Here is a 20381-nt window from a genome sequence, read left to right on the forward strand (position 1 = left end):
TAGCGCAAGGTACAGTCACATGCTATGGTGAACCTGAATAGGTGTTACATTCTTAATACAGAAGAATGAAAATAAAATGAAAAAACTAAGCACACAGTCTGCATTTTTGATAATTATAAGGTTAACACACTTGTCGTTTATTTCTTTAGATTGTTCATAACTAAAAGGAACCAGGAGGTGTTTTTTCCCTTGATTTTCAGTCCTCTCAGTAGTAAGTTATTATGTAACAAAATGAGTGCAAATTATTTCTATTTTCACGATAAGTATAGTATTAGCAGCACTTGATCTTGTAATTGTATAAATTTGTGTCTGATAAATGTCAATGACATTTCAGTGTTGAACAGGAGAGCAGTTCAGCTTGTGTTTACTAGAGAGGCCAATCAGCTCCATCGAACATTGGTGACAAATTTCAGCTTTATGGACTTTCCTCTACAACATTCTGTGGAAACTTTTCCGATCCCACTGAACCAAAAACATTCAAATGACCGTGTGCCAAGTTTTGCGCTAAGTACCAAACATCAAGATTTCCATAAAACAAAAACTCATGAAGACAGTTGGGCGACACAGCTGTTAGCTTTTGAAAAACAGCTTCAAACCGGGCCTCAACAAAGCGCAGATCATAATGCAGTCTTATCACAAAGTGGCGCTAGTCTATCAGAGAGCTCTACCCATGTATCGCATAGTTTATCATCAAGCAGTTTGGAGGCTCTGGTATCAGACGTGTTGAAACATTTACCACAAAGCACCCACAGCAAAACAGCAGCAGTTGAGTCCAGTTCCAGTTTACCACAAAGTGAAACGGCAGCAGCTGAGTCCGTTTCCAGTTTACCGTCTTTACAGCCATCCGATCCTTACACTGTTTCCCCCGTGCCTAAGTCAACAAAATCTGCCAAGGCCTCTGTAAGTGTGAATGCAAACATTGTGAAAACAAAGAAGACAGACAGAAGCAAAAAGAACGTTCGACCGATGTCGGCGACAGCCGGCGAGCCTCTTCCTGCCGCTGAAGAGGACGTTTTGTCAGGTGAACCTCTGGAGGGCGTTATGGAAGACGTTGATGGTACTGTACGGCTGAGGTCACTGTCCAAGCTGGAAATGAAGCGCCTGAAAAAAGCGAGGTCGGAGAGGGAGAAGTACCAGCTGGATCCTGCCAAGTACAACCACGTCTTTAACCAGGAGCTCCTGGCGTATGTTGATGCCTGCTGCTTTGCTGGGCTGGTGAGTAGACAGGCAGTCTTAATTTGAGCCCGAAGTTGACTTCGGGAAGATTGCACAGTCTTTTTAGGCCTAAAAAAAAAATAGGTGTGGTTACGGTAACCCGACCTACCCTATTTTTAGGGGCCGACCCTATAACTTTTTATTACATTTGCAAAAAAAAAAAAAACCACACACAAGTAAACGAGTGCAGAAAACGCAATGAAAGCGAAAGCGCCCGAGTCACACACTTATTTCCCTGTCAAGTAGGTTTAATTTGTACACATTAGAAAAAAAAGTTTAAAAAAAAAAGTGATTGCCTACCTTCCTACCCTATTTTTTTTGGCTATGTTACCGTAACCACACCTATTTTTTTTTTTTGCCTTACCGAAAACTCAGGGGTAAAGCTTCGTGCGGCCAGCTTCGCGAAGTATACTTTGCGTCATCGACTTCACTCAGATAAGGACAGGTTTAACCAAATGTGTTTCCGGTTTCAAGGTTTGATTATTACACCTTGGGCCCTCTAGGGGTATGAAGAAAAACAGTTGCGAATTACCACACAAAGAATAGCTTCACAAATAATGAACAGTCACGCCTACATATTACTCATTAACAAACAGCAAAAAGGAAAGTGATAATAAGATGTCCACATCAGAATAATAGCAAGAACCATGTATCATTTATTACTTTTTACTGCTGCTTATTCTGAAAACCTAAAAACGTTAACCAATTTTGACAATGCTTTCATTCTTTTGGATGAAAAGGATTGATTAAGATTCAAGGCATTTAGACGTTGCTAATGATATCTGGATAAATAACATACATTGATGGACCTGCTTCATTGGCTTTCTTTGAGACACTCTTGATTGTTGCTGTAATGAAGATTAAATAACATATTCTTACTACAACTCACATAAATAGCATTAACTTCAGTTTGATGCGTTAGACATTGAAGCACTGACCCTGGTAACAGGGGGAGATAACTCCCAAAACAAAACAAACCCTTGACAACGGGTCCCGGGAGTTACCTCCCCCCACCGGCTGCCCGCGCATGCGCTGGACATACTGCCGGTATAGTCATTCCCTTCTTCAACACGCTAGCGAATAGACGTGTTTGCACTCTGGCTGTTTTCTTCAGCCGCTGGCCTGCCACGGTAGGCCGTTGACCCTTTGAAGTCTGAACGCTTCTTGCCTCTACTACGGTGAGATCTTTCTTGTTTATCTTGTTTTGCCTTGCCGCCATTTGCAAAGTGTATTTTGTTGGGGAACTTGACTCTAACTTGTCGGAGTTTCTTGTTCTTCTCAACTTGGCTTATAACGGTCAGGGCACTGTTAGCTGGTGCCGGCCGCCATTTGCATTTTGTAATTGTTGTTGAAATTTTGCACTTCGTCTTACGAAGTTTTTCTGTTCGTCAACTTGGCGCTTTCAGGTAGGAGCACCGTTGTTTAGGTGCCTGCCTTCTTGTGCTTGATTATTTTTGGGTTGTGAAACTTTTTGCTCCGATTTCTGGGGTCTTTTGTTGTCTCAACCTACTGTAGGCAGAGCGCTGTGTTACAAGCGCATGCCGCCATTTGCATTTTTGTTTTGTCTGCCGGTTGCGGAACTTTTGACTCCGATTTCTGGAGTTTTTTGTTACTTCAACCTAGTGTAGGCAGTGCCCGGTGTTACGGGTGCATGCCGCCATTTGCATTTTAGAATTTTGTATTATTTTTGCGAAATTTTCTCGTTGTGACTTGTCATTTCGATGGCGGACAAGGGGAAGAGCTCTGCCAAGCAGGTACCGGTGGGGTCGCCGCTGGGCAGTTCTGGGTCTGCGTCTTCGTCTAAAAGTAAATCTAAGAAGTCGCGTTCGAAAGATAAAGATAAAGTTTCGCCGGCGAAACGACCTCTGGTCAGTGTGTTTGATCCGTTGAGCAAGGAGTCGTTGCGTGTTTCGATTGATCCTCCTGCTAGCATGCCTGTGTTGTCGCCGCAGGAGAAAGAGACTCAGGCGGTCTCGCGCGATGAATTGTTTGCTCTTTTTTCTACTTTCAAGGATCAAATGAGGGAGATGCTGGCTACTGACAGGGGTGTGTCTTACTCCACCATTCCAGCTTTGCCTCCAGGGGTTGGCAACGCTGCCTCTTTGTCGAGGATTCTTCCTTCTGCTACGATTACGTCGGCGGACGTTGCTGATCCTCAGCTTTCGGCTTCGGCCGATCAGGTACGTGTTCGTGGAAGTTCGGGGTGTTCGGCGCAAATGCGTGCTGCTCATCTCGACGGTTATTCCACCCTTGACGCTGGGGCCGGTACGTCCGGTCCCTCGTACTCGGGTTCAACTGCTTCGGCAAAGGGATTTCCGGCCACAGGATCTCTTCCGAGAGATCGTGGCACTTTCATTTCGTTACCATCGACTTCCGGTTCACAGCCTACGGGGGTTCCGGTCGTTGGTGGTAACGGCAATCCGTTTCCTGCCTTCACTTCCGCTCAGGCGGCTGTGGTCGGCGGGGGACAGGTTGGGTCGGCTTCCGGTCAAAGCACAGGTGTGTTTCCGGTCGCCTTTCCTTCCGGATTGCCAGCTACCAGTGGTAGCAGCTCGGCTATACCGGTTCCCCTTGGTGTGGTTACACAGGGTTCCGGTACGACGAGTTCATCAGTTCCGTTTAGGGACAATGATGGTTCCGGTCATGATCGGTCTTCATCGGACATCTTTGTTGATGATGGGGATGTTGACGAAGATTGTGGCGACTCTTCTGAGGCGGAACACAACTTTCGGGTTGAGAGGAGTTTCTCACGCGCGCTGAGTGCCGCCGCTGAGGTTACCTCTAGATATTTTGCGGAAGGGGTGTCAACTTCGTCTTCACGGCTAGCAGCACCTCCTTCCGCGTTTGGCGATTTCCGGGGGGACAGTGAGGCTGGTGTCCGCTTCCGGTTTCGGGAGTCTCCCTCTATAGCCTATCAGATGGCTAGGGTCCTGGGTGCCAATTCCGATAGCATCGTTCCTCTTTTAACTGCACATGGGGATGCGCCGGAGTCTGTTCAAAATTGGTTGGCATCGCCGAGTGATTGTTCTCGCATGCCGGCGGATTTGAACCGTAAACCTAGGCTGTACGGGAAGCCTGTTCATTTGATCGATTCTTTCGCGCTTCCGAGTTCCCCGCTTCAGGTCACTCCGGAGCTGGCGAACTTACGGAAGGATGGGTACAAGAAGGAGAGGCCTTCAGTCTGTACCGAAGCCGGCGTGATCGCGATTGAGGAAGCTGGGAGAGTTTCTCTCGAATTGTCTTCCGTGTCTGACACTCTTATTAGAGCGTTGTCCAGATCCATCTCTGTGTCGCTGGAGCCCTTTAAGTTCCGGGACGACGCGGTGGAAGAAGATGTTGTAACTTTGTTAGCAGCTCTTGCTAAGATCGTAGCTGAGCAGACCGCAACTTCGGCCAAGTTGTACACGCAGGCCGTGATGTGGCGTCGCGAAGCTCTGTTGAAGGACTCGAGACTGTCGGATAAAGCCACTGTTGAGGCTTTGAAAGTTTCTCCTTTCGCGAGTCAGAGCCTACTGGGTCCTGAGTCTCTTGAGGCTCTCAGGCGAGAGTCTCAAGATGCGAAGGACTTGCATTTTGTTAAGCTGTCTGAGCTTGCCCTTAAGCAGGGTCAGAAAAAAGGTGGTTCGGCGCCGCCTTCATCTTCTCGCAGCTCTGGACAGAAGACGAGGTCGCACAGGGGCGGCAGCCGTTCTCGCCCCTACAATAAGAGACCTTCCTTCGGGAAGAAGGGGTCAGGTGGCAAGCCTAACCCCCAATGAAGGCTCCCCGATCCAGCCACTCCCCTAGCCCCTACCCCTTTGGTAGCGGGCGGCCTCTCAAGGGCCGTTCCAGCTTGGTTGGCTCTTACGAGCAACTCTTGGGTTACGGGAGTGGTTCGATCGGGGTTCCGGTTGCTCTGGTTGGAGGACAAGGCCCCTCTAACCAGGACAACACCCAGGTTCAAGTTCCCCGCCGATCCAGAGGCTTGTGCCGTTATTCAGGCGGAAGTTCTACTGCTCTTGCGGAAGCAAGCGGTAGAAGAGGTCATCGATCGTCGGTCCCCTGGCTTTTACGGGAGACTGTTTGTCGTCCCGAAAGCGTCAGGGGGTTGGCGACCGGTGTTGGATCTGTCTCCCTTGAACGGCTTCCTCCGGAAAGTTCCGTTCAAGATGGAGACTCCAGCGTCTGTCAGGGAGGCCCTTCGTCCGTCGGACTGGGTCACTTCCATCGATCTGACAGACGCGTACTTCCACATTCTGATGCACAGGTCAGATCGAAAGTGGCTGCGGTTCCTGTGGGGCGACAGGGTGTTCCAGTTCAGGGCGCTGCTGTTCGGGCTTTCTTTAGCACCCTGGATTTTCACCATGATAGTGCGCCAGCTTTGCGCGTTAGTGCGCCAGAAAGGGATTTGTCTCAGAGTTTATCTGGACGACTGGTTGATTCTGAGTCAACAAGAGTCCCTGTGCGGGCAGCACACCCAGATAGTCTTGCAGACTGCGAGAGACTTAGGTTTCTTCGTGAACCAAGGGAAGTCCGACTTGGTTCCCTCTCAGGAGTTCACTTATCTGGGCATGGTGTTCGACACCCTAGCTTGGACTGTGCGTCCCGCCCAGCGGAGGATAGACAAGCTGCAGGATCTGGTCAGGTCTCTGTCAAGCCTCCGCCACGCGCCTGTCAGGGTGTTGGCGTCACTCCAGGGCCAGATGGAGTCGATGTCTACCCTGATTCCTCTGGGCAGAGTTCACAAACGCCCGTTTCAGGCGTTTCTGAACTCTGCCTGGGATCCAGCCTCGCAAGGTTGGAATCTGTCTCTTCCCCTTCAGGGATGGTTCCTGGAGTCAACAAGGCAGTGGTTGGATTCGGCCTGGCTGGCTCAGGGCGTTCCGATTTCCTTGCCCCCCCCGGAGTTGCATCTTTTTACCGATGCGTCCCTTCAGGGTTGGGGAGCTCATCTGGAGGGGAACACAGCTTCCGGTCTTTGGGACCAGGATCAGAAATCGTTGCATATCAACATTCTGGAGTTGGAAGCAGTGCGCCTCGGGCTTCGGGAGTTTGTCGCCTCGTTGCGGGGCAAGCATGTGTTGATCCACACGGACAACACCACTGTGGCCGCGTACCTGAACAAGCAGGGGGGTACGCGCTCGCTGGTTCTGTCCAACAGAGCTTGCGAGATTCTCGCTTGGGCGTTCCTTCAGGGAATTGTGATTTCAGCGAAGTACCTTCCGGGGTGCCTGAACATCTTGGCAGATTCACTCAGTCGCACTTCGCAGATTCTGCACTCGGAGTGGACTATCGCACACCAAGCACTGCGGCGTCTGTGGACGCAGGTGGACAAACCCCTCGTGGATCTGTTTGCCACCCGGTTCTCTCGGCGTCTCCCAGTCTTCGTGTCTCCAGTGCCCGACCCGGAGGCTTGGGAGGTCAACGCCATGGAGATAGACTGGAAGGATCTGGTAGCTTATGCCTTCCCTCCCATTCCGTTGCTGAGCAAGGTACTGAGAAAGGCGGACTTGGAGAAGCCAAGGCTGGTTCTCATAGCGCCGTTGTGGCCGAGCCAGGCGTGGTTTCCGGACCTTCTTCGTCTAGCCGACGGTCCACCCATTCCTCTCGATCTTCGAGAAGGGGAGCTTCTGCAACCGAGGTCGGGGATCCCTCACAGGGACCCTCATCTCCTGGCTCTACACGCTTGGGTTCTGTCAGGAGAGCGTTGAAGCGCGCTGGGGCGTCAGACCTCACTCTGACATTGGTGCAGAAGGCGCATAGAAGATCTACTTCTGCTGTTTATTCGTCCCATTGGGCTGCTTGGGCCCAGTGGTGTCGTCTTAACGGCGTTAACCCGTTGTCTCCACGTACTATGCAGGTTGCAAATCATTTGGCTTGGCTGTCCTCCCAAGGTCGGACGGCGTCTACCCTCAGGGTACGTCGTTCTGCCATTTCCACTACCCTCAAGCAGTTGGGACGCTCTATTGCCCTGGACGGGGTGATCGCAAGTGTCATTAAAGGTTCCGCTCTTAGCTCTGCTTCACGCAGAACGTCTGTCCCAGCCTGGGATCTCTTACTGGTACTGGAATTTTTGCGCTCCTCGGTTTTCGAACCTTTGAAAGAGGCTAGTCTGTCTAACCTTACTAAGAAGACTCTCCTACTTATTTTGCTTGCGTCAGCGCGTCGGGGAAGCGAGGTTCACGCTCTTTCTGGACTTAATCAGGATATTTCCTTCGAAAAAGATGGCTCGGTTATCTTGCGTTTTTCGCCTGTGTTTTTAGCAAAGAATCAAAAACCTAACCAGCCGTCTCCTGTTGTGAACATACAGTCGCTGCGTTCTATTTTACCGCGCGGTGACCCTGACCTCTTGAACTGCCCGGTCCGGGCTCTGCGGGCTTACCTGTCTCGCACGGCTCCGTTAAGAGCTTCATCTCAGAAATTGCTTTTCATCTCGTTAAACGTAGCCAGGGATAAGGATATCGTTAAGACGACTTTGGCGAGATGGTCTGCCGAGCTTATAAGGCAAGCATATGAGTGGTGGCAGACACATGGGGGGGGACGCTCCGTTCTCCCATTACGGTCGCCTCGTACGCATGAGGCGAGAGCCTGGGCCGCCTCTCTAGCGGTCTTGCGCTCAGGCAGGATGACTGAAGTGCTCAGAGCAGCATACTGGAAGTCTGAAGACGTTTTCATAAACTTTTATCTACGTGATATTGCCAGCACTAGGCAAGATGGCTCGAGCTGTTTGCCTGCCATGGTGGCAGCTGGCCAGGTTCTACCGAAGGTTTAGGTGAGTTTCCCGCCTCCTTGTGTAGCAATCTGCTATTTATGTGAGTTGTAGTAAGAATATGTTATTTAATCGAAAATTTCTTATCAAATTTTCATTTAATTAATATACTTACCAACTCACATAGTTAATGCCCTCCCTACCTACCCCGCTTTGTGTGGTTTAAGGTGGTGTTTCAGTGGGAATGACTATACCGGCAGTATGTCCAGCGCATGCGCGGGCAGCCGGTGGGGGGAGGTAACTCCCGGGACCCGTTGTCAAGGGTTTGTTTTGTTTTGGGAGTTATCTCCCCCTGTTACCAGGGTCAGTGCTTCAATGTCTAACGCATCAAACTGAAGTTAATGCTATTTATGTGAGTTGGTAAGTATATTAATTAAATGAAAATTTGATAAGAAATTTTCGATTATTATATATTGAAGATTGATTTTAAGGCGCCTAAAACTATATTAGGATTTGCGCCATATAAATACCCTTATTATTATTATTATTATTATTATTATTTAATTGTTTATACAAATTACTGTAGGACACCTTGGCACTGAGTACGCTGAAACTGCAGAGGCTGAGGAAAGATTTCAACAACAAAATTCTGCCAGGGATGCGAAAGATACAAGATATTCGCATCTACAACAGACTTATGCAGTCCTTCGCCAAAAAGGTCAGAAATGCGTTCATCAAATGCCTGTTGAATCAATGATTTGTGTTAATTTTCCTTGCAGTCAGCCTTAATTTTATTGAAACTTCTCCTGAATTGTTGTTTTTGAATGTAATGTTTATTTTCCCTGGCTTTTTTAACCTAAACTCAGAATGTGCTACGCCCAGTCAGTTATGTTAAAGTCTTATTTTTGCTTATAAGTTTTGTTTCAAAAAGACTTTCAGAAGCAGACTCTGAATATCCTGTGCAGATGCAGGATGTTATTACTAATAGATATCGTAAATCACATCTAACGTGAACAGCTTATTCGAGGGGACCTCTTAACTAACGCACAGAGCATCAGTGTGCTGAGGGTTGAAGAATGTCAATACCTAACCATGAACATAATGTCCACAAAATATTGTCTGTGTGTTCAGTGTGAGATGGGGGGAATCACAGAGCTGTGTTCATGGTCACAACCTATTGTCTGTGTGTTCAGTGTGAGATGGGGTGCAGTCACTATCACTGTGGTATGCTTCTTTCTGAGTATGATGGTCACAATATAGTGTGTGTGTGTTCAGTGTGAGATGGGGGGCAGTCTGTGGTTGATACTTTCTGAGTATGATGGTCACAACCTATTGTGCGTGTGTTCAAGTGTGAGATGGGGGCAGTCAGGATTACTGTGGTATGCTTCTTTCTGAGTATGATGGTCACAACCTATTGTCTGTGTGCTCAGTGTGAGATGGGGGGCATCACAGAGCTGTTTTCATGGTCACAACCTATTGTCTGTGTGCTCAGTGTGAGATGGGGGGCATCACAGAGCTGTTTGCACTGCTGCGAGAGGAGACCCTGAAGGCCAACATGCAGAGCTACGCGGCGGTGTGGGAGTGCCTGGGCCGGCAGCAGGACATGGATGTGGGTGTTGGGCAGAAAGTGCTGGAGGACATGGAGAGAGAGGTGACATAAGACATAAGATTTTAATACCATACAATAAACAATGGATGGAAAAATGTGGTTCATCTGCTCTCAAAACATATGACAACAACCCTAAGCATAAAAACAATAAAACATACGAAGTAAGAATACCCAAAGTCCTCCAGACAGGCAGGTCCGCCCATAAGGTGACCTTTTGCTTCCATCTTTTACTGCGGACTTCCTGGCAGCCACTGGTCTGAGGATTTAGCACGGCCATCAACATCGAACGCAGAAGAAGAAGAAGCTTCCATCTTTTGCTTTACATGTGTGACAGGGAGACTACCGCGTCACCTTTAACAGCACGCTCTGCAGAGTTGTCTACCGGCTATTTATAGTAGCTCGGCGTATCTTCTACGTCGCTGGGTGGACACCTGTTTGTGATAGGGTCTGAGTGCTGCGGTCTCCTTGTATGCTCTAGGGAACCTTTGTGTACCCATAGCACTTTTTGAGGGCTAAGAAATAAGCTCTAAAATTCTCAATCCTGTTTGACTCCGAAGATGATTGTTGTGCTTTGTACACTCGGCTACACATGTATGAGAACTTGGCTCTAGGAGTCAAGTAGCGGTGATGAGAGAAAGAAGCTACTCTCAGAGACAGTAACAGTATGCATGAACTGTTTAACAGTAAGGACACAGTTGGATTTTGTGAAAGCAAATCAGGGAAGCTAGCAAATGGCAGCGGTGATGAGAAAAAGAAGCTACTCGCAGAGCTAGAAACAGTAAGCATTGAACAGTAAGGCCACCAGTTAGACTTTGTGAAAGCAAATCTGGAATCCAGCCAATGCCAGCAAGTTCCACTGCTTCAGAAGTGAAAAAGTAAAACAACGCCAAAGATAACATGGTGTACAAGGAAAGCCCCAGTCTGTGATATGTAGTCAAATTATCAAAGCATTTAAGATTTGAATACCTAAGCGTCCCAGCACTAATTTCAAGGTATGTGCATGAACATTTGTTCATGGACACTATGGCAGCAGAGAAGGTTGTAATCCATGTGTGAAAAACCAAAAGAATGTAAGAACGACTCTGCTGTTCTTCTTACTTGTTTTCATATTTGCATCTCCGTTACATTTTTGCTGTTGCAGGGACTTGATGTGAGAGACCTGTTTAACAGAGCTATCTTCTTCAAAGATGAACAACCAGTTATCTTGAAGGTATGGCATAGACGATTTTGTTATGTGTGTGTTCTTCTGTGTGTGTGTTCTTCTTCTGACTTTATGGACCACAACTCCCACACACCCTCAGGTCATTACAAGTTAAGATTTGCATGTATGACTGTTCTTTTCCTCACCACTGAGGCAGCCATACTCCCATTTAAGAAAGGGGGGGGGGGGGGGGGAGGGGGTAAATTGTATGGGTGTATTGTGTGACAGAGTTTTATCAACTGAAAAACAGAAGAAGAAAAACTGCTCAAGTTTAAATTTTCGTTTGACCACTCGTACGTTTTCTGATACCTGTCATGATTCATCCACAGCTAGCGGTAGTTCAAAACATGTTTTAACAAAGTTAATGTTGTTGAATGACGCAGGCGATCAGGATTGTGGATCCCGACTACCAGGCCCTACCACCACCACCGCCACAGCCCCCCATAGGCCCCCTGGTGGAAAACCTCAATACTGCTCCCCCTATTGATCAGGTGGGTTATATGGACTTGTGCTTTTGTTCAAAAATCTCTTCTTCTTTTTGGAGCCTTTCGTTTTGTCTGCCGATAATAATGTCAGCTTTCTTTGTTCTCTTTGCTAACAGCAGTTGGTTTCACCATTGCAGGTATAGTAGAGAAGAACCCATACGCTGAAGTGCTGGCTAGTGACAACGCAGGTTAATAATGTACTGGTTATTTCGTTATTGTACACTTATGTATGTTTCTCAGACCTGGGAACCCATATCATTTGGCCATCTTTTGTACGCTTGATTGTCTAAAATACTATCAGTACTGTTGGTGGAAAAAAAAATACAAGAAAATAAATTCCTGGGCTACTTTTCTTCACAAGCGCATCTTGAAGCCGATCCAGTATTTTGTATGTTTGAATGCTGTGTGGAGTACACTCATTTTTCTGCAAAACGGGGGTTCCCAGGTCTTGTTGATAATAGACGAATCATTTCACCATTGCAGGTAGTGGAGAAGAACCCATACGCTGAAGTTCTGAGCACGGACAAAGTACGCATGCTGGCGGAGACACAGATGCAGAGAGAGCTGTGGAACACAGTTCCCGTCAAGTCCATTCTCAAACCACCGCCGCCCAGTCGAAGAACCCTTGAATATGTGAGTCTTGGTGTGATTTCTGTGAAGATTCTTATGCCGTTTATGGGGTTTTCTGTTTGTGTGCGCTTGTTTAAATCATTAGAGAGATTGGATTTTTCCTGCATGGACAAACGAATGAGTGCAAAGCACCATTATTTGGTTAGTTGTTTGCTAATATTATTCTTTGTTTTGTGTGTGTTGTGTATGTGTATGTTGTATGTATTGTATGTGTTAATGTGTGTGTGTGTGTGTGTGTGTGTGTGTGTGTGTGTGTGTGTGTGTGTGTGTGTGTGTGTGTGTGTGATGAAGGACAAATCTGACGCATACCGCACACTGGTTTGTATGCTAACTGCCTATATGGTGAGTACCTTGGTCCCTCTGTTGAAAGACATGTTGGTTTTAAAAGAAAGATAGTCTTGTAATGGAGGTAGATTTAACGCTGCAATGAAACAAAAGTCGGATAAAAAGAGACCTTTAGGTAAATGGAGTCTTCAAACAGGTCTTACGGTACAGGTGTACCTCCTTGTTTGCTTGTTTCGGTTTATGTGTGTTCATTGGGAATGTAATTCTTAATACCAAGTGCTGATATTGTATCTGTGATGACGATTTTCTATTAAAATCTTTGTTTGTTTCACTGTTAACAGGCATGGGAAATGTCCGCCGAAAGGCAAATTTCCACCGAATTTGATTTTTGTTCCGCTAAAAAAGCAAAATTGTCCGCCGAAAAAAATAAATGGGGGAGGCAAAAATGATTCTGAAAACTGAATTTAATGGCAAACTTGAAACTCAGATGACACCAAATTGCATAATTTGGGTTCTTTGGAGAAACAAAATTTCAGGGGGGGGGGGGGGGGGGGGGGGGGGGCATGCTTCGCGCTGTCGACTTTGATATTACTTATAAATGTCAGCCTTTTTTTTTACTTTTTTCAATTCCCATGCCTGTTTTAAGCTTGTGCTTGTTTATTTCCTATGTTGTTCTATATATTTAGTGCACTAGAATTGCCATCTTTAATCCTGTTTCAAGCAATATTTAGACCATCCTAATAGACAATATTTGGAAATAACTCTGTTGGGTTTGTATGGGTTGTGAAAGAGTGAATGCTCTTGCTTTTAGTGAGGCAAACTTTCCTACGTGACATTAAAGGCCATTCGCTTGCAAGGGGTGTTTCAGAAACAAGTGGCCAAGGAACACTTGTGCAAAGTTTGCCTCAATGAAAGCAAGAGTATTCTCTTTCGCAACGAATTCAAACCTTATTTAGTTATTTATAGAATCCGTCTTTTGTATAAGGTTGTCTTACATGTCTCTGTTTCTTTGAATTCAAGGCTGGTAGGTTGGGAGCTCGGTGGTTAGGGCATCTGGTTTTCAAAACTATTGGGTGCTAGTCAGCAAGTTTGATCCATTCTGCACAGGTGCATTGTGTGTGTCCGAAAACCCTGTCAGTGGGTGTGCATGAGCACAGTAAAGATCCCTGGAAGTTCACAGTGGTAGTCTGCCTAAATGGCGGAGTAAAAACGGTCATACACGTAAAAGCCGTGGGAGTTTCAGCCCATGAACGAACAAACAAACAAACAAACAGTGGTAGTCTCATGCACATGTATGCAGAAAATCACAAAGATTGGGATGCGTGGGGGTTGGGGGGGGGGGGGGGGGGGGGAGTGGCCTTACAAGGAACATCCTGAATTTCATTGGGGAAGGGAAACAATATCACAAGTTTGTTAAATTTACTGTACCTTGTGTAGGGAGGGATATGAAAAAGCTGTAAACTGCACATCAAGTAAATCAAATATTTTTGATAATAATCTTACAGAAGTATGGTTTATGGTTCTTTTAGGAGGCCATAAAATGCACTTATGCAATGATTGCACTACTCATTTTAAAAACTGGTACAGTGGAACCCCCTTTTCAAGACCCCCCACTTTAAGACTCCCTCCTTTTTAAGACCTTGTTGTCTCAGACTTTCTGTTCATAACTTCTGTAAAATTACCCCCATTTTAAGACTCCATCCTTTTTAAGACCTTGGTTTCTCAGACTTTCTGTTCATAACCTCTGTAAAATTACCCCCATTTTAAGACTCCCTCCTTTTGAAGACCTGATTTTCTCAGATATTTTTAGGTCTCAAAATGAGGGTTTCACTGTACTTCTTTACAAATTTACTTTTAATTTATTGTTGTTTGCACCTGATTTCATGTTGAGGCATTTGTTTTCCAGAGGAAGAAACTGGACAACGTGAGAGAAGACTGGAAAGGGTGGCTGACCAAAGCGTTTGAGAAAAAAGTACGCTACATGGCTCGCAAAAGCAAAAGTAAGAGTGAAGACTTTACGAAAATTGTTTCTTTTCTCCATTTAATTTCCCTCTACAGATTTCTGTTTTCTTGCATGCTACATAGCCCCTGCAAAACCAAAAGTAAGAGTAAAGACTTCACGAAAATTGTTTCTTTTTGCCATATTCTTCTGCAGATTTCTGTTTTCTTGCATGCTACATGGCCCCTGCAAAACCAAAAGTAAGAGTAAAGACTTCACGAAAATTGTTTCTTTTTGCCATATTCTTCTGCAGATTTCTGTTTTCTTGCATGCTACATGGCCCTGCAAAACCAAAAGTAAGAGTAAAGACTTCACGAAAATTGTTTCTTTTTGCCATATTCTTCTACAGATTTCTGTTTTCTTGCATGCTACATGGCCCCTGCAAAACCAAAAGTAAGAGTAAAGACTTCACGAAAATTGTTTCTTTTTGCCATATTCTTCTGCAGATTTCTGTTTTCTTGCATGTTTTCATGTATTTAATCCTTCTGTTCGTTAGATTTGTTGTTTTGCCTGCTCAAGCTAGAGGGCGCTGGAAAAACTGATGATCATAATATACAGCGGTGTATAAATAAAATGCCAGCAACGATGAATGATTTTTAACAGGTAGAAACTTCCACATAGCAAGTGAATGACAACAGTTATGTCAGTGGAACAATGGAGATGGACCTCTCAGTCAGCATTAAAGACAGTTTGCTAAGGTTTGGTTTACTGGTTTCAGTGGAGTATGGAATGACCATGTACCCCTACCTCAAGCTGTTTGACACTCAGGATTATGTGCAGTGCCTGCTGCAGGTATGTAGTTCTTGTTAGTGTTTGTTGCAACAGAGAAAGAATCACCATTTGAAAAGAATGAGTAATGTTTCTGTATAATATTGTAAGAATGTAAGAATCACTCTTCAAAAAAGCATGAGTTATATGCTATTTGCAGCTGTATGTGTGCTTGTAAATGTTCAAATACTTATGTGCGTTTATGTGTTGTTATTGTTTTGTCCAATATCTTAACATTCTTTTACTCAAAATGGATGTTGAAACATTGGTTGACAGGCAGATGTGGATGTGTCAAAGAAAAGTTTCCATTTACTGTAATCGTGTTAATGGACAGTAAGGTCTTTGATATGGAAAATAAAATAAAACACAACAGCAACCAGTTTAGGTAAGTTCTTTATTGCATTTTCGTCAGCCTCGCGCTGACTTCATCAGGATAGAAAGGATAAGATGTACAGTGTATTTGCGATTGATATTTCGTCATTTTCTTTTGCGCATTTAAGAATAAGGTCTTTGGTATGAATTATGATGATTGAGTTATAGTGTGGGTTAATATAAAGCAAACAGGGGTGCTTGAGTACACATTGTGATGTTTGTTTTCTACATTTTAATAAAAAAATACCTGACAAGAAACAATTGAAAATATGCACTAGGACACGAACTCGAGCAAATTTTTTTGTTTGTTTGCTTAACGCCCAGCCGACCACGAAGGGCCATATCAGGGCGGTGCTGCTTTGACATATAACGTGCGCCACACACAAAACAGAAGTCGCAGCACAGGCTTCATGTCTCACCCACTCACATTATTCTGACACCGGACCAACCAGTCCTAGCACTAACCCCATAATGCCGGACGCCAGGCGGAGCAGCCACTAGATTGCCAATTTTAAAGTCTTAGGTATGACCCGGCTGGGGTTCGAACCCACGACCTCCAGATCACGGGGCGGACGCCTTACCACTAGGCCAACTGTGTCGGTTCTCAAGCAAATGCTTATTTGACGTGACCAAAACAATACACAGGAACCACCCTTTTAAGACCTCCAAAAATGTGAGAAAATCAGGTCATAAAAAGGAGTCTTAAAATGGGGGTACATTTACAGAGGCTATGCACAGAAAGTCTGAGAAAACAAGGTCTTAAAAGGGAGGGAGTCTTAAATTGGGGGGCCTTAAAAGGGGGATTCCAATGTACTAAATTAAACAAGTCAATATTTTTATATATTTATTTAAAAAAAAACTAGGGTTAGGCCTACATGAATTAAAAAAAAAATTAATGCAAAAAACACGACAAAAAAGATATGTAATAATGAGACACAACACTTCAAATTAACCGGAAATAAATCAAGCTTAATTCATGACTAAATAATTGTAATCATACATTTTACATCATACAAATAGGACTGTATTTGTTTTTGTTTTCATTTTTGTTTTGATAAAAAAAACGTGAACAAATAATCAGAACTCTTTCAAAATATTCTTAATAAAATATATCAAATTCAATAACTTTCCTTTTTTTGTTAATTCAAATAAATGTTTAAATTTGACTGCATTCGATTTTTCTACGAAAATACAATGGTAACAACAAATGATGGTGGGCATGACAATGTTTGTTGTCTGCAGGAAGTAGAGGACTTGACTTCTTCCTCCGACACCTTCAGTCCCAGCAAGACGTTTCTATGGAGACGACTGGGTCATCGTGTCTACTCGAAGTTTGCCATGACGGACAAGATCAAAAACAAAGTGCCAAAGAAAGTAGGTGCTAGCAGAGGCAATTTTTGGGTGATGGGAATGGTCGGTTTTGTTGTTGAAAGATTTCTTGAATTGGACATGCTTCATGATACAGTCTGTAACGCCCACCCAAGGGACCGACCAGAAGCGGTTATTAAAGACAGGTGGGCGCTATGGAAAGGTAAATGAAATGTAGAAGACACCCTGTGTCTGATGTGTCTGAAAACACCTCCGCGCGGAGGGGTTTTGCAGCCAGCGCAGTGAAGATAAAGAAGGAAAATTTTCTCGGCTCGCTCGGCAGCAAGCAGGATGTCTCTAGACTGAAGAATGGTCGTTTGGATGGTCGTTGTGGGCAGGTGGTCGCTTTCGAGAGGTGCTTCCAAGGGCATTGTTTCAACTTTCACGGAACAACTATTCATGAATTTAAGTTATCAGCTTGATTGTATGAGATATTGAAAACGAATTAAAGCCAGTTTGCATGGAATCAAAATTGAGAAAGAATGAAAGTCAGTTTATATATTTATCGACATCTTATTTGTGTTGTGTATGGTAGGTAAGCTTACTGTACAAAGAGTACCTGGATGAGTTCATGGACAAGGACCTAGACCTTTCCTCTCACCGCCAGCTATGGCAGTCCTTGATGGTCAACTCCCCAGATGGACCAACATTGGTATGGAGATCTTGTCTGTGTGTGTCTGTACATGTAAGTGTACAAAATACTTGAACCGTTTTAAACTGTGTTACCAATTCAGATATTTAATTGTTTGAGTCCAGAGTTTGTTCTGACAAAAATAATAGATGGGGTTTCCTAATTTGTTACCAAGAGACCTCATTCAATCCCTCATGAAAGAAGGTAATATGAAAGGTGTATGTTACTAATTGCATTTTTCTTCCTTACAGGATGTTCCAGAGAAAATTTGGCCATCTCATATCTTTTTGGCAGTAAGTGTGTGTGTGTGCATGAGTGTGTGCGTGTTTTTGCGTGTGTGTGTGTCACTAAATTTACCTCCATTTTAAGACATCGATCCTCTCTTTTTAGACTAAATTCTGAGATATTAGGAGAACTTAAAACAAAGGGGACACTGTCTTTGTCCCTTTTAGTGCCTTGCTTGTGTTCAAAGTGTTGTATTTGTGGGCAGCTTGGGAAGCTACTGTATGAACACATTGTCTACTATCCTAAGAGTTTTGGTGATCTTAACAGGGGGGTACCACTGTATCCACGTCTAAGCGTGTGTTCAAAGTGTTGTATTTGTGGGCAGCTGGGCAAGCTGCTGTATGAACACATCATCTACGACCTCAAGGTGGACACCAACATGATGAGGGCGAGTGCCACCGACAGGTAACTCAAATACTACATTCTTCTTCCTTTTGGGTGAACTCCTGCTTGTTAACTGCTCCTTGCACAGTCAAACCAAGAGTACAGCAGTACCTGCGATGTGTGGACCCTCCCGTGAGAGGACACCTCCCTTAAAAGGACACCTTCTCTTGTCCCTTGTTATATTATCTGTACCAAAGTATACCTGTCATGAACGGACACCTGCAATGTAGGGACACTTGGCTGGTCCCAAGGGTGTCCTTTCATCGCAGGTACCACTGTAGTGTTATTTTTGTACAAAATGAGTTTTTGACGTTTGTCTGATGCCACCAAAACTGAAAGACTAGCCGGTTGATGTTTTCTTTTTCTGTATTTTCACATTAAAAAAAGGTTTGAATACTGAACATTATTGGTTAGGCCAAAAAAAAAATAGGTCTGTTTACGGTAACCCAACCAACCCTAGTTTTTAGGCCCGACCCTAATCTTTTTTTTTGGATCGTCTGAAAAAGAAGAAAAAACGCATCCAAAATAGAGCTGTTTGCGCTCAAACAGCAGACGACAGAAGGGAGGTAAGCTCAAAGTACTGTTTATAGTTATGTTGGGCAAAAACAGGGATTGATGAGAAGAAATGAACTGTGAAACATCATAGAGAGGGGAGGGAAAAAAAAAAAAAAAGCCGACCTACCGACCCTATTGTTTCACCCTATGTTACCGTAAACAGACCTATTTTTTTTGTTGGCCTTAACACAGACACTTTTCATAGCTGCTTGTTTGTAATTGTTACTCCTTACTTTATTTATTAATGAAGATGCCTTAGTAACTCTGAATGTGTTGTCAGCCATTGACAGTGACTTACCTGCCATGTTTCAGGAACCTGGTGCCTGCTTTCTACACCATTTACAGAAACTACTCCTATCAGACTTTTGAGGAGATCAAGGTGTGTGCATTTCTTCTTCTTCTGCGTTTATGGGCTGCATACACGCTTGTTTTGCACGAGCGGGTTTTTCACGTGTATGACTGTGTTTTCCCTCCATATTTAGGCAGCCATATTCCGTTTTCAGGGTGTGTGTGAAGAGTGTTTTCATGATTCAATAACCCATCAAACTCTAGTATGTATTACAGGATCTTTACTGTGCGTACTTGGTCTTGTGTCTGCGTGTACACATGAAGGGGGATAAGGCACTAGCAGGTCTGCACATAAGTTGACCTGGGAGATCTGTCAACTTAAAATAAAAACAGACATACAGAGCCTTCTCTCCCTATTTTGTGCATTTAACTTTTATCACAATGTCACTTAAATTGCATGCCATATAGTATTCTGTTTATCCTACATACTGTACTTGCATGCCCTCTGCTCCAAACGTCCCGGAGTTGACGCGTCTAAATTGAAGACACTTCTAATGGAACCTGGATTTCTCCTAAAGCCTCTTGCAATCTTTGAGGTCAAACCAAAGATACATCACTCTAGAAAATATAGCATGACGTGTTAGTTCTGAAAATTCTTCCAGGGGAAACAGCAAGCACAACAGTGTTTCCAGAATGACGTTTGTCTGGAGGACTTTGGCACCAAAAGGCAGTGAAAAATCAGGTCCCTGACACGACCTCATTTACATGATATACCCACTAGTGAACTGAATGATATTGCTATTTCATGGGTGGCCTCTCTCACGTATGTAGGATAAAGAATGTTGTTGTGAGCCCGCAAAAATATTTGTATATTTATATTGCAGCCCCACCCAGTGTTGGTGAAGCTGTTCCGCGGAGCAGAGCTGGACGAGCTGACGTTTGAGGCAGGATACCTACCCATGCTGGTGCCACCCGTTCCCTGGATTTCTACCACCCATGGGGGATACCTGCTCAGTGCAGGTACTACGCTGTTGACTTTTTACATTTAGTCAAGTTACAGAGATGAGATTCTTCCGCTTTTTCGCAAAATTCCGCTCAAAAGTTGATCCCCAGGACCGTTTTTCTGAATCGTCCAGATCCGTTGAGATAAAATGGGGGGGGAGGGTATTTGTATGTACCACTTGAGTGAATAACAATTGGTATTGGTTTGCCCTTGCAGTGCGACTGGTGAGGATCCCAATGCAGGCCCAGGCTCAGACGGAGAAGGTGCAGGAGACTGTGGCCACCTCTCAGCTCTCCACTGTGCTGGATTCCATCAACACACTCAGCGCCTGTGCCTGGGTCATCAATGCACCTGTGAGAACACACAATATTTTTTATATTTGAATGAATGAGCCAGATGAGTTCATTATTGGAACATTCCATGAAATATAGACGTCATTGAAGTTCTCAAAGGAATGTGAAATGCATCTTTTTGTTCCAGGAAAAGTGAAGCTTACCTGTCAAATTAAAACTATTACAATAACTTCATTTTTAGGAAAAGTTAGAACTTCTCTTCATCATTATAATTTTTCTCACGTTGATAACGAAAAGTCAGCAGTCACAAACCCAGAATCTT

At 44.5% G+C, this 20381-nt stretch overlaps 1 protein-coding gene across 1 annotated transcript in view; it reads left to right on the forward strand.

Annotated features, from left to right (window-relative positions):
• The window catches only part of LOC138978525 (DNA-directed RNA polymerase, mitochondrial-like), a 44242-nt gene that overhangs the window by 1554 nt on the left and 22307 nt on the right, over window positions 1-20381 (forward strand). The window contains exons 3-17 of the mRNA XM_070351261.1: window positions 335-1215; window positions 8490-8621; window positions 9396-9554; window positions 10654-10722; window positions 11097-11204; window positions 11682-11831; window positions 14020-14113; window positions 14831-14904; window positions 16495-16626; window positions 17156-17272; window positions 17503-17544; window positions 17862-17941; window positions 18788-18854; window positions 19648-19783; window positions 19983-20119. Of these exons, the coding sequence (XP_070207362.1) occupies window positions 335-1215; window positions 8490-8621; window positions 9396-9554; window positions 10654-10722; window positions 11097-11204; window positions 11682-11831; window positions 14020-14113; window positions 14831-14904; window positions 16495-16626; window positions 17156-17272; window positions 17503-17544; window positions 17862-17941; window positions 18788-18854; window positions 19648-19783; window positions 19983-20119 (2378 nt within the window). The remainder of the gene's footprint in view (window positions 1-334; window positions 1216-8489; window positions 8622-9395; window positions 9555-10653; window positions 10723-11096; window positions 11205-11681; window positions 11832-14019; window positions 14114-14830; window positions 14905-16494; window positions 16627-17155; window positions 17273-17502; window positions 17545-17861; window positions 17942-18787; window positions 18855-19647; window positions 19784-19982; window positions 20120-20381) is intronic.

This window comes from Littorina saxatilis, linkage group LG10 (assembly GCF_037325665.1).
Source record: "Littorina saxatilis isolate snail1 linkage group LG10, US_GU_Lsax_2.0, whole genome shotgun sequence".
NCBI lineage: Eukaryota > Metazoa > Mollusca > Gastropoda > Littorinimorpha > Littorinidae > Littorina > Littorina saxatilis.